The following is a 13,875-nucleotide window of genomic DNA, read 5'->3' as shown; positions in this document are numbered from 1 at the left end:
TTTAAGTTTGGGCATCACATTCTCAATGTAAGCCTGCTGGGCAGGAGGGTGCTCAGACTGCTTGTGAGCTTGGGGGGGCACAGGCCTGGCCTGTGAGCCTACAGAAATAGCTGCAGGGTGTCCTGCTCTCTCATCACAGCCCGGTGGCGGTCAGAGCAAAGCAATCAGGCCATACCAAGCTGAAAGCAGAGTCACCAGCGAAGACAACTCTCCCTTGCTTGAGCAACCTCTTGTCTTCTGCCTGGGCCATTCCCTGGCTCCCAAGTCTGAAGAGCCGTCACCTCAGAGGCAATGCTTTTGTGCCCTGGAGTGCTGCTTCCTACAGCCCTATGCTCTGCAGCCTCACACAGACAACGCTAAAAATTGGGCAGCCCAGACCCAGGGATTTGCCGCCATGGCAGACACTGCCAGCCCCGATGACAGAGAGAGAAAGTATACAGATGTAATCCAGCTTTAGAAAATAGAATCTGCCTCAATTAGCACGGGTTTGGGAATGTGCAGGTAAGGAACTGGAGCCCAGGTTTCTGACTTGAGCAATGAGACATTGGCTGGTGGTGCCGTTTACCAAAACAGAGACGGCAAGAGGACGTTTGGAGGGCTCTGGTTTGAACTGGAAGAGTTGGAGATCCTGACATCTATTAAACGAAACATCCAGGAGACAGTCTCAGGAGAGGGAAAAGGGAGATTAGACCTGAAATTGGTCAGCGTATGTCAGTGAAAGACCTAGGGAGAGTGGCTAGTGAGGAGACATGGCTAAAGCCCCAGTCCTGGAACAACAGCTGCATTACAGGCCCAGGCAGAAGAAAAGGTGTCTAAGGAGGAGAGCCCAAGAATCGGAAGGGAAACAAGTAGGGTGAAGAGGCCTAGAGGTCAGTCTCTGTCCACATGACTGGGAGCAGCAACCACTTCCCAGACTTACTATCATAGCATTTGGGCACGATTTCATTGACTCCTTCTTTTATTCCAGGCACTTCTATAATCACAACTTATTTTTCTTTGTTCCTTAGTGAAATCTGTTAATTATAAAAGTAATACATGCTCATGTTAACAAGGTAAATAAAACAGAGATGCATGGGGGAAATATCAGAAAAAATCACTCCTAAACCTCTTAGCCCCTAACACACACACACTTGCACACACACAAGCACATGTCACAGGTTCACACATCACACACACACATATAGACAGACACACAGAACACACACATATCATGCACACATACATGCACACACACAGAGGGGTTTGAGGTTTTTTTGTTTTTGTTTTTTGTTTTTTGTTTTACATTTCACACAAATGGGAAACTGTATCTATTACTTACAAAATTTTTTTTACACAATAAATACATCACGGAGCTATATATTTATATATTTCATTCTATTGTTGATTGTTGTTTAATGATCTGTAGTTTGGCTGCAGCAGTGTTTTTTTCATTCCCGAGTATTCTTGAGATCATACTCTATGTTTTGATCCTCTTTTGTCACTTAGTATTAAATCAATTCCCCATGTCATTAAACGCATTTTGTAAGTATAATTTCAATGACTACATCATAGTCCTGAATATGAGTATATCATAATTTATTTAACTATAATTTACTTTCTGCCAATTTGGGCTATTAAAAATAGTACCATAATGAACATTATAGAACACTAAGCTATGTCCACATTTCTGGTTATTTCCTTTAGTATATGAACACTGATCTTAGAGTCTTTGTCCAAGTTACCAAACTACTTTTCCTAGAAAGACTGTAGCAATCTGTGTTCCCACTGACAGTGATTGAGAGGTGCTCCTCACATCTTTTCTTAAATGTTTATTAATTGGTTAGATAAAAATGGTGTTTTATCACTTTAATTTGTATTTCAGGTGATTCGGGAGGTTAGCTTTGTTCAAGTTCATTATCCCTTTGCAATTCTTAAAATGATGCTGATCACAGGCACCCAGGGCCGTCCATTTCTAAATCAGCCCTTCCTCTTTCGCCACTTGCCCTACCTCAGATGCTTCTTTCCCACCCTGGGCTCCAGCGTGGCCCTCTCCTTCCTGGGTTCGCATCCCTTGCCATCAGCTCACAAGCCTCTCATTCCTTCCTTGGTCCCAGAGCTGGTCTCTGTCATAGCTTCCATGCCTGGGGGTGCCCTGGCTCAGCCTACCCCAGTCCCCCTGCCCTGGACAACCAAACAGGAGCCTGAATTTTCTATCAGGCTTCCAGGGCCCAGCATCAGACTGGGGTCAGTGTGACCTTGGGCAGACATAGCCAGGGCCCTTCTTGCCCTGCCCTGGGCCCAGGGAAACCAGAGGGCCGCTGTTAGGGCCTTACCTACTGCGACTTTGTACAACTCTGTCTCATCTTTTCCTCTCCCGTTTTCCTCCTCTCCCCATTACTCCAACTCAGGCTTTAATTTTCACAAATGATACAATTTGGTGGTTTGGGGTTTCTGCAGGAGAATTTCTGTGATCCTCTGAGCACTGGGACCTGTTTGCCCTTGTTAGAGAAGAGGGACTCTGGATGCTCTGCAGACCCCGTCAGGCTGTGGTAATAAGCAGGGGCTGTTTGAGCGGCAAAGTGTAAACCTGGTCCTTCTTAGTGAGACTTTGCAGAAATCCCACTGGAGATTTTTCTGCCCCTGCCCTGTCTACTTTCCTTCATAATGATAAATGGCTGAAAAGAAAACTATCTAATCTCCAAACTGCTTGCTTTTTTTCTCCTCTTTCTTCAAGGAGGGAAAGAAGAACACGGTCACATAAAACAGAGTCCTTCATCGCCTGCTTCTCAGGAGACAGTTCCTTCCCTTTTCATCCCAGGCCTGTTTCTGATCTCTGATGGGCTCTCACTGAAAGCTCTGGCCAGCCTCTCTAATCAGCTGCGACAGATGACAGACGCTGCAGTTGCTTGGGTTGCCCATCGAAATTGAATTGATTACCTGGCCCCTTTGCCATTTTGTTCTGCACACAATTGCTTAATAGCTGTCACCTTGGCTTTCAGTCCCAGCCGGCTGCAGGCTGACTGGTTCCCATTACTTGGGATGGCCAGTGCAAGTTCATCACCTTTACAGGATGTCCCTGATTGATTCCGTATGCCTCGGAGACCTGTAATATATTTGCATAGGAGGGAGCATGGCGCGGTTGGGGGACGGGATAGAACTCTCTCGGCTAGGGGAACTACCAGGTTTAGCTGCAGGGCTCGCCATATTTGAATCATTACTGAGGCTTCTTGTCAGGAGACTGGCCTCTGCTGACACAGCTGCTAATGAATTTGTAAATTTTTAAAAAATACAAAACAACCCAGCCTGATCTAACCTTTGCTGTCGCCACCTGCTGCTTGGGTGGGGATGGCCAACAGAACTGTGCTTTTCCTGCTGAGCTTGTGCTGGTCTTTTGAAATGACAGTCTCTCCCTCCCCGCTCCGTTCCCTTGCCTGCCAAGCAGGAGAACTGGGCTAGGAGGAGAACATCTTTCAAGTGAAATCTTTGCACTGGGAACTACTTCAATTAGACAGCAGGGGGAATGTTAACATGCCCTCCGGCCTTTTAAGTGGGTTTTAATTTTATGTTGTAAGATAAGACACTGCGAGGCTGGGGCTGCTACTTCTCCAGCAGGCTCCATTAGTGGGGCGAGCCGAGGCCTCTTGACCCCATGAGGCCCAGCCAAGACTGGAAGTTGGTTTGGTTTTTTAACAATTTGTCAGTCTGACCCAGCTTCTCTTTCATTCTCCCTTTTGTTGTGCCAGGCTCTTCTGTTGTTGGAGGGCAGTTGGGTAGCCGAGTTGTAGCTGAGAGCCTAGCCCCCTTTCCCCAGGCGGCCGGACCTGGGCTAGAGAGCAGAGCCCTGGGTGGGAGCTGCCTGTCTATGGCCTCACAGCTGAATATTCATCCTTTTTTTTTTTTCCCCTTCCCAGGCAGAGCACTGTAGAAGCAGACACTTTTCATGTGGCAGGTTTCTGGCCCGATGATGTATGACCTGTTGGCGCTACTGAATGGTGCCCTTTGTTCCAGGGTATCCCATGTGCCCCCTTTTTATTGACTTGTTGATTCAGAGGGGCAGGAATGTTCCACAAATCCCACTGCAGGCCTTGCTCTCTAGCCGTGCCCAGGTGGGGAAGCCCAAGGACCTCATGCTTCCCAGAAAGCAGGTAGGAAGATAGGGGCTGCCTAGAGGCAGAATATTCCTTAAGAGACAGCATTCTTTACCTTGGACTCAGGCAACTATGTGTCTAGAGAGCCTGGGAACCCACATGTAGCTCCCAGACCTCTGTCTGGGGTTCTAGAAAGTGTGGGGTATCCCAGAATTCAGTCTTCGCCCAGAAAGAAAAGAGCAGAGCAGGTGTGTACACAGGCACACATACATGCAGACAAAACCCACTTAAAATTAAAATTAAACCCACCCCTTCCCTGAACTGTAAGCCAGGTTCAGGTAAGTTTTTCTCTGTGACCAATGAGCCCAAGATGGGAACCAACAGCCAAGGAGAGAAGGAGTTGGCCTCCTTCTGCAGCAAGAAGTTTCCCCAGAGAGCAGCCCTACAGCCACAGGGAAGGACTCAGGGGGAAAAAGATGACAAAGTTGACTTTTTACCCATCAGGAAATCTCATCATCCTGAAAAAGATGAGGGTTTAAAGAATACCCTTATCCTTGCTTTCTCTTCTGCTGACTTCCCAGACCAGCCTGCTGTGCAGACAGTAGGTAACAATGAGCAGCTTTGGAAAAGGAGCCACAAGGGGAGGGGGCAAGAGGCAGGATTGTAAGGAGGGAGACCCAACACACCTTTCCACACCAGCTTCTCTTCTAATCTAACGGGGTGAAACTAGACTGAATTTCATTTCTCCTTTTCACACTCCATCTTATGGCCAAGCTGTAAGGATCTGGCGGAGGAATGGGAAGCAGAGGTCTCTGCCAGGCCTTCATTCTGTTCTCTGGGGTGCAGCTGGCTGATGAGCTCAGACATCTGACCTCTCCAGGAAACCCCAGGCTCTCTCTCCAACATGCTCTTCGGTTCCTTGTCTGAAGAGGCCACACAAATCCCACCAAGAATTCCCTTCTGTGTAAGACCACCTCTCCCAAATCACCCGGTTGTGTGTTGATTACTAAAAGGGGACAAATTCTGGTGTATTGCCTGCCTTGCCCTCCTGGGGTCTCTGTGGCCCTGGAATCCAGACCGGTCATCTGGGGAGTAACATGAGAGCAGAGGTACAATTGTTCCGTTGGCTCTAAATCCCTTCACTCGAGGCTCAGAGGCTCCATGGTATAAATGCTCAGAGGCACAGAAAAAAAATACCAGCAAAGGGGACACTAAGACCACTGCTGAGCCAAGAAATGACAAGTCAGTAGTAAAGAGCATCCACACACTTCACAGTTGTAAAATGGCTTTATGTTACGATATGTAAAATAAAATGTCCATGCTATATAACAAAACACTTGACGTTCCATATCCCCTGTTGGCTATTGTGTCTTCTAATATAGTTTAATCTGTGGTGGGTGTATATTTATATATATAGATTTATTTATTTATAGATTTATTTATTATTTATTTATTTATATGTTTTCTCTAAACCATTCTTAGTTTTTAACATCAAATGTATAATAAAAATTTAAATAGATGTCTTTTCCAAATACCCCCTCCAGCGTTTATTTTATTGTTTATTCATTTGTAAAAAGCAAAGCTGAATTTGACATGTGGCCTGCATTTGTGAGAGAGAGAGAGAGAGAGAGAGATATTTATTTATTTATATAATATATAAATAGCTATTCAGCATGCAAAGAGTTTAGTGATTTCCCAAGTTAGATTACAGAGTTCACACCAGCCACATGGATGGTCTGGTGACGTTCCGTGCTGAAGAGCTGGGCTGGGGACCACACGATCCACCTCACGGGAGAATTATCCTCGCTTCTCCGAGCTCACGGGCTGAATGTACTGGAAGAAATGAATGTTTTCTCGATTCTTGTTTTTATTTCTGTCGGGCTTTCTTGCTCCAAAGGCGAGGATTTTCTGGGAGCTGGACAGGCTCTGCCTGGCAGCAGCTCCAATGCGGTCTCCTGGGGACGTTGCCAGGTGAAGTGTGTTTCATGATGGCCAGTCATCGGATGCAGGTGGTGGCTGAAAGGCCAAGTCTTGTACACCAGAGAGAGTGGGAAACTACATGTCGGGGGCTAAGGGGAAGGACTTTGTACCATAGTAAAAAACCTGAATGATGACAGAGATGCTATTGGTTGCATTTTCCCTCTCTTGAAGGAAAAAAATAAAATGTTTTAATACCCATCAGGTGGCACTTAGCACATGACCTTCTCTGAAAGTCATCTCTCAGACCTCAGGACTCCAGGGATCAATTTCCAGGCCACTGACTGAGCCGTGAGCTCTACTCTCAGAGAGTGCTTTGTGGCTTAGCTGAGCGCACGTCTCAGGTCATCTCACAGAATCTCCAGAGGCCAAAAGAGGGGCCCCCTACTCCCCAGACAAGATTTCCAGCTTCTCTTGCTAACAGAAGGCCAGGAACTCATAGATGTGCACAGAGACCTCCCACCCCAGCAATGAGAGTCTTCTCCAACCTTCCCTACGAGAGAGACCTCATCACCTGGCCCCTGAGTGAATCAAAGATTATATTATCAAAACCTCTAAGTAACTCACATGAACTCTCCACCCCCGTCCTATCCATGCACCTGTCAGGAGATGTAAGATAACAGTGGACCCAGGTACCAGAGCCAAAATCACTTCTTAGATAACTGTGGTTTTCTTCCTTGTCGTGGCCTCAGCTGTATGTCAGAAGGCGGATATTCTCCAAACGTAGGCACGTACACAGGCACACATACACGCAGACACACACGCAGACACCCTACCCTTTGAAATACCTTCCCGTGTTTCTCGGTAGCGCAGGCCACCCACAGAGGTTAACACCGGATTGCCGTGGTCCTGGGGCTATCGATAGACATGGGAGTCATCCGTCAGTCCAGTTCTCTACCGTTCCCATTCCTGAATGATACTGTAAGGAAGCTTCCCGGGACAGGGAGAAGCTCTGAGAGTAGAGAAACTCACTGGCAGTATTCAGGTGTGGAGAGGGCGGCTTCCTCTCGCAGACGGCGGGGAGGCCGCGCTCCCTGGGGAAGGAGGCAGCGGGGCCCCGCTCCCGAACCTGAGACTGTGAGAGCTGATTGTAGACGCTGAAGTGGGTGTTTCCCGGCGGCTGGGAGCTCTGAGCCGAGAGAGTGGGCAGCCGAGGCATCATAGTGGTGGCGGTGAAGTGGGTGGGGAAGGACTGGTAAGGCACAGTCTCCATTGTCTGAACACTGTAGCTTGTGTACGGGGAGACTGACGTCCACATGTTACAGCTCAGGGGGGGTGGGGGCAAGTCGTCCACCCCAGACACCCCAGCAATCTCCGGCCCGGAACCTGAGTACATACAGGCTTCTCTTGGGGTTACCTCACTGCAGTAGGAGGGGCTCAGCATCTGCTGGTCGTAGGGAGGGGGAGAACGGAAATAATGATCCTCTCCCACTGCCGGGGGAGCTTCCAGATAGGATCGCTTGCAGGGTAAGTCCAGATGGCGGGCACTGTCTGCTGGAAGACAGAGAAACCTTCAGGAAGAGCCATTTCCACCAGCCCAGGGCCCAGAACCCTCCTCTTGGATGCCAAGTCAGCCCGCCATTGTCACTTAGGACTTGCCCCTCATCCCATGTGGCCATGGCACTTCCAGAATCACTTTAACCAGCTACAGCTTTTACAAGGGGGCAGCAGCCAAGAAGTGGTCAGATTATGGACCCTGCTCAGAGGCCACAGGGAACACCACATCAGTGGACACGCAGTGATGTGGTCAGCCAGGCGGCATATAGCTTTCATCCTTTGCCACCATGACTCCTGGGGATGGGAAGAGGCCTTAATGTGCCCTGGCATTCTTAGGCGAGGCCCACCCTGGCCAAGGAAAGTGGAGGCAACTGCCAGGCCAGACTAGGCCCAGAGGCCACATCTGTCTGAATTAGCCAGAAAATTAAAGCCACAATCTTTCTGCCTTAATCCTCAGCTCCCAGGAAGGCCTTAGCAAGCCAACGATACTTGCAGGCACGTTCCTGTTGCTTTTAGAAGAGGAAGTAAACCCTACGTGTGTTCAAAGGAGTCCCAGCATTGTTACAATACAGATTCCAACCAGTGTTTACAAAATGGAAATGGAGCTGATAATCAGTAAAAGGTGACTTGGACTTTTAAGGCTAAGCTGATACTCTCTTTGGGGAAAGATGACATCAGCTGCCCCAAACCATCTATGCGTGTCTTTCGATGTCCCCAGCCATGACGGCTTGACTGTCTGGAGTGGCATATCCTCTGGGTCACCCCTGTTTTAGGATTGAGGGTGCTTTGATAAATGATAGCTCCAGTCCCCACACCTCTGGACCCTGAGGTGTCGGCCTCCTCACAGGCTTAGAGACAAAGCCCATGTGACTTTATGTGATGTGCCCACCCCGTGAAGGCTCTGAGCAGTGGCTATAAAAAGCACGTGGCACTGGGCAGGGGTACCCACCGGGGTCCTGGGGACATCAAGGCCTGAAGTGGTCTGTGAGGATTAAAATCAAGAATCAACATCCCTGGGGCACCTGGGTGGCTCAGTGGGTTAAAGCCTCTGCCTTCGGCTCAGGTCATGATCCCAGGGTCCTGGGATCAAGCCGTGCATCCGGCTCTCTGCTCTGCAGAGAGCCTGCTTCCTCCTTCTCTCTCTGCCTACCTCTCTGCCTACTTGTGATCTCTGTCAAATAAATAAATAAAATCTTAAAAAAAAAAAAAAATCAACATCCCTGCACTAAGCCAGCCATGTTCCTAACCCTCCAGGTTTGTTCTCCCAGGCCACACAATAACCAGGTATGTGCGTGTGTGTGCATGTGTGTGTGTACATGCACACATACACGCATAGGTATGTGCCCACATAGCATGAATGTTCGCACATATGGTGGAGAGTGTTTGTAGGAAGAGCTTTACCCCTTGTCTGACCCTCTAGGGCTTCCAGCCTAGGAGAGAGCTACCTCGTCTTTTCAGGCAGTGGTAGAAGAGGCTGGAGTCCCTCTGGGCTGGGAAGGTGTTGAGGGGAAGGTCCTGTGGCTCAGCAGTGGAGAACTGCATGTGAGCCCCGTTCTCATACTGGTAGTGCTGGAGCGCCTGATGGGCACCGTGCAGGGGACTGACGTCAGGCTTGGCTGAGAGCTGGGTGGAGACGAGCCTCTGCCTCATGATGCTTTTGGAGATCACAGGATATTCTTTGCTGGCGAGGCGGGGAGGACAGGGACAGGAAGACAGGAAGAGAGTAAAGATACTTTGAGGGTTACCCTTCGTTCTCCTGAACCCAGTCTGCGCCCCTACCCCCGACCCGCATCCCGCTCCCCCGGCCAGGCAGCCCCACCTCTGCAGCCGGGCCACACGCAGGTCACTGTCGTCACTGCCCCGGAATCCCTTCGCAAAAGGGTTGTTCTCAATTTTCAGCTGTGTGATCTGTCAGGAGAGGACACACAGAGTCGCCATAGTAGAGGACTGAGCTGGTCCTCCTGCCCTGTCCCAACCTGTTCAGAGCTCTGGGCAGAGTCAAGGGACAGTGTACACCCTAGCCCTCGGTCAGCTGGCCGGCAGCCTTGCCGAGTCCTCCCGGCCCTCTCCATCCATGACTGGCTCCTTGCTGGCTCCCATCCATTCTCCTCACTGCAGACCTTCTGACTCTGCCTCCTGTTCTCCTATCTGTGTGCCTCTCACAGCTTCACATCTGTGTCACCCCATCCAGGGCATCTGCCACATCAGCTTCTGAGGGACCATACTAAATGCCAATCTGTCACTCTTCTGCCTGAAATCTGCCACTGCCTATGGCCCTTCCTCAATCCCCCAAGCCGACCTGGCCAGTCCCTTGCACGATGTGACAAGCCCCCTGAGAAGGGTTGCCTGGGCAAGGGCAGAGGGACAGGGGAGAATGGCCTATGCATGGACCCAGAGGCAGTTTGGGGCAGTCTGGCTGGGGAGGGGCGTGGCAGGGTGGGAGGTAGACCCATCTGACCACTGGCTGACTGCAGGCTCAGTCTCCCGGCTCGCACACAGCTGACTGTGCCCTGAGGCTCCTTTCCCCAATCTTTCCCCTTTCCTGGCAGGCCCTGAGTCCGATCTTTGAATCCCAGCAGGACCAAGAAGTTTGTAGGACAAAACGGCCTAACACTCAAGCCACAAGGCAAGATCCACGCTTTTGGTTCTTATAGTGCCGACTTTGTCCATTCCCCATAATTACTTCGCACTAGAGATTTAGGAATCTGGGCTCCCTTCCTACTCAGCATTTGCTTTCTCACTGCTCCAAGGGACAGTCCAGGTGTCCAAGGCGCCTCTGCCCCGTGCATGGGGGCTTCCCTTCCTGCCTCCCTGATGGCACAGAAATGCTAGGCAGGGTCAGTGGTGGGGGCTGGGGGTGGCTATACCTTGTGATTCTGGTAGGAGGTCACAGAGATGAAGGAAGTCTCTGGGAACACATGGGTGCAGAAGGCTGTGTTTTTGGAGCCGAAAGCGTTGTTCTCATCAGCCTTCACGATGTGTAGCCTTGGCTGGTACTTGTGCATGGAATTGAGGATGATCTGGAAGACAAGGGTCTCTTTCTGAGCTCTAGGTCCCCACCCCCTCGTCCCTGGTTTCAGTCAGCTGGCCTCAGGCTGGCTTTCATGCTCCTAAAAGCCCAGGTTCCAGGGCCTGATGCCTGGGACAGGCCAGAAAGGTGCCAATGCTCCCAAGCAAAGAAGCAGGCTCCTGGGCCCCAGCTCAGCCCCCATGGCCCCCGCTCAGCCCCTCTGCTCCAGAACGAATGCCTGGCCCCAAGACCTTCCTGATGGCACAGATGTTTCACTGCAGTAATGGAGAACTGAATAGTTTAAAGCCCAAGTGACCTCACCACTGTGTAGCAGGTGGAATTCCGAGCTGTAGGCAAAGGCCCAGGGTGTCACGGACTCGCTGTGTGACCTCAGGAATGTCACTGGACTTCTCTGAGCCTCAGTTTTCATATTTGTAAAATAGGATCCTAATTCGTAACTCATCTCCCTCAGGTTTCCTGCTCCAGCTGCCCCTTCAACCTGCCCATCCTGTCCTCTCTTGCCTCTCCTGTTCCTCACCGCCCCGCCCCCCCAGCCCCCGCACTGCTGTATGACCTGCTTTTCATAAAGATGCCTGTCAGGGTGTGCAACATGGGGGAGGAGCTGAGGAGAGTGTCCCACTTGGGGTTTTTTCATCTGTTTCAACATTTGCAGAGGCCTGCTGAAGGGATTCTGGGAGACCCAGACGCATCCTGCTGGCAGACCTGCTCAAGGCTGCTCACAGCCTGGAGGGAAGCTCCGTCATAAGCTAGAGTTCCAGGTGCCAGGGTAGGAGAGAGCAAAGTTCTAGAAATAATGCCACAGAAGGTCAGAGGCCCCACGCACCTACAGGCCCTTGAGGATGCCTGGGGCTGAGGAGGTGGGTCAACCCACCAGACCAAAAGAACCCAAGAGGCCTGGCCCTGGAGCCCTGGAAGTAACATACAGTAGTTGCGGCTCCAAACCTGCTTCATTCGGCTGTGCCCCATGGTAGCGGCTGCATCATGTGCCATTAAAATGTATTTTTTATCGTTGACATTTGCCAGACGCCCTCCCTATTGGAGGCAGCACCAGGAATTTGGGGCATTTTATCAGCACCGCTGCTTTTGTTAACCCTTTGGCTCCTATTCCGGCTGGGCAAGGCTGGCCCTCTGGTCCCATTACTCTCTGAGCTCCCTTCTCTCCTTCCTTTCCTTCTAGGGGTGCCCCTTCCTGGGCTAGCCCTGCTGGCTCCCATCTTCCCAGTTCCCAGGGACAGGTCTGGTGCCAGATTAAAACCCTGAGTGACCAGAGTGCCAGAAGAAGGGCTGGAACCAGACTCTTCTAGGGCACACCAAGGCAGAAAGGTTGGTTAGTCTAGGGAAAGGTGCCACATTCAGCACAGCCTGGGGACAGAGAAAGCCCAGGGCACAGGCACAGCTGAGGAGCAGGTGGAGCAGCAGCTGGGCCGTGGCCTCTGGCTCTCCCTGGGCTCCTCAGCTTGCCTGGATCTCTCCATCCAGCAGAGCTAGTTTTTCTGCCTTATACACTGGCTGTGACGGCATCCCATGACAAATCTCGGGACCCTCTCGGGGCAGATCCAGAGCACCCCAAGCCCCCAGCCAAGGCCTGCAGCTGAGGACCCGTTGCCCAACTGGGAGGCTGCCAGATAAACAAATGCAGAATGGACACAAGTTCTGCCTCAGGAGGCCTCAAGGGACATCTGTTTCCAAGAGGCTGGGGATAGGGGATGGGTCTTGGGAAACACCTCTCAGTCCCTTTAGGTTATCCTGCCACCCCGCACTGCACCGCAGCTGCAGGAGTCCACAAAGGACCCAAGTTCCCAGAAGACCAGGAAACTAAATCCCTGGGAGGTGGTCAAGATGCCACCAGAAGCCCCCAGAGTCCTACCTCCTGGCCTTTTCACATGCAGTTCCTTTGGCTTGATCTTCCTTTTCCCCTCTCTCTCACCTTCTAGGGTTATCTTCTCTAAACCTGACTCTTCCGGGAAGCCTTCCCAGATCACTAGGTCCTTCTGTGAATCCCTGATTCTGAAACTTCCTCCCTACACATTGTCTACTTGGCCGTTATGTTGCTCCCTAGTGGTTTCCTGTTCCTGCCTGTCCCTTCAATTAAACTGTGAACTCCTCAAGAGAAAAAGAGAAAGGGACATATTTTTTACTCCTTTTGTACCTCTGGGATCCTTTACCCTCAGACAGGAACTAGTAAGTGCAAGGCAGCCTCTAAGGCATTTTTCAGGTAAAAATTCAGGATTAAACCTGTGCACAGCATGCTGCCATCCCCGTGGCGACTAGCCCCTGGCCACTTGGGGAGCACACAGCCAGTGGACTGACAGAGCTAAGCAATGCCAGGCACCAGCACAGTGAGGCTGGGCTGTCCCTCAAGGACACCTGTCCCTCAAGGACACCCACCCTGCTCCTCGGCCACCTGGGGAGTCCGTCTTGCCAGAGCCCTGGGTACCATCAACTCCCTACTCCTCACTGTCATTCACCTCCAGGTCCAGTCAGTGACCAAGTCCTGTGACTCCATCCACAAGATAAATGTCTCTCTGTTCCCACTGCCCAGCACTGATTCAGCAACCCCTCCCCCCCGCCATCTCTCTCTGAGTTTGGGGCTACCTCCTCCCTGTCTCCCTCTCCATTTTCACTGCTACACATCAAATCAGGTCACTCCCCTGCTTATAACGTTCCAGTTCATCCAGAAGGAGAGTCCACTTGCTTTGTATTTCTTCCTCTTGCCTCCCAAGTTTTCCTCCCTCCATTCCTGCCAACATTTAGAGCTCAATAAATGTCTTATATTCATAATGCCACCTTTGATGGTTCCCTCTTGCCCCTTGGGATAAAGGCCAAACTCCTTAGCCTATCAGACAAGGTCCTCCATTGACTGAGGTGGAGAGGTTGCCAAATACACCTTCTAGGGGAGGGACCCAGTCTGGCTGGGAAAACTGGGAAGAGAGAAAGTGCCAGACGTGAAGGGCAGGGAGGAGCCATAGGGGGTTGCAATCCTAGACACAGAGAAGTCGGGAAGAGTCCAGAAGCTTCAGTGGATCTCTGCTCAGCAGTTGCAAGTCTTGAGCAAGCTCTTCCCCCCCAGGCATTGGGGTCCCTATCTGCAAAGGGAGGCCTTCGACTAATAAGTGGTCCCAAACACCCCTCAACTCAGACACTCTGGAACCCAGACAGGTGTCTGGAGGAAGGTCCTGCTCATTGAACCAACACAATTTTAAACTGGTGCTTTAGCCCCAACAGCCCAGGAGAATGTGGAACCAACTCCATGACTCACACCTGGCTTTACTCGGAAGTTCCTCAGGCGCCACATTAATCTCC

General features: G+C 50.9%; 1 protein-coding gene across 4 annotated transcripts in view; it reads right to left on the bottom strand.

Moving 5' to 3' along the window:
- Positions 1 to 6,113: 6,113 nt before the first annotated feature.
- TBX4 (T-box transcription factor 4) overlaps positions 6,114 to 13,875 on the bottom strand; it is a 30,396-nt gene continuing 22,634 nt past the window's right edge. For 3 of the 4 annotated variants that reach the window (XM_032871873.1, XM_032871872.1, XM_032871875.1), the window contains 4 exons: positions 10,409 to 10,561; positions 9,361 to 9,449; positions 8,987 to 9,222; positions 6,114 to 7,538 (listed from right to left, as the gene is read on the bottom strand). In XM_032871873.1, coding sequence (XP_032727764.1) covers positions 6,919 to 7,538; positions 8,987 to 9,222; positions 9,361 to 9,449; positions 10,409 to 10,561 — 1,098 coding nt within the window. In that variant the 3' untranslated portion in view covers positions 6,114 to 6,918. The remainder of the gene's footprint in view (positions 7,539 to 8,986; positions 9,223 to 9,360; positions 9,450 to 10,408; positions 10,562 to 13,875) is intronic. The other variant, XM_032871874.1, reaches the window with a different exon arrangement.

The sequence above is a fragment of the Lontra canadensis genome, unplaced genomic scaffold (genome assembly GCF_010015895.1).
Source record: "Lontra canadensis isolate GAN:19392208 unplaced genomic scaffold, GSC_riverotter_1.0 scaffold43, whole genome shotgun sequence".
Lineage (NCBI taxonomy): Eukaryota > Metazoa > Chordata > Mammalia > Carnivora > Mustelidae > Lontra > Lontra canadensis.
The sequence above is the reverse complement of the archived record's forward strand: the minus strand, read 5'-3'. Positions and strand labels throughout refer to the sequence as shown.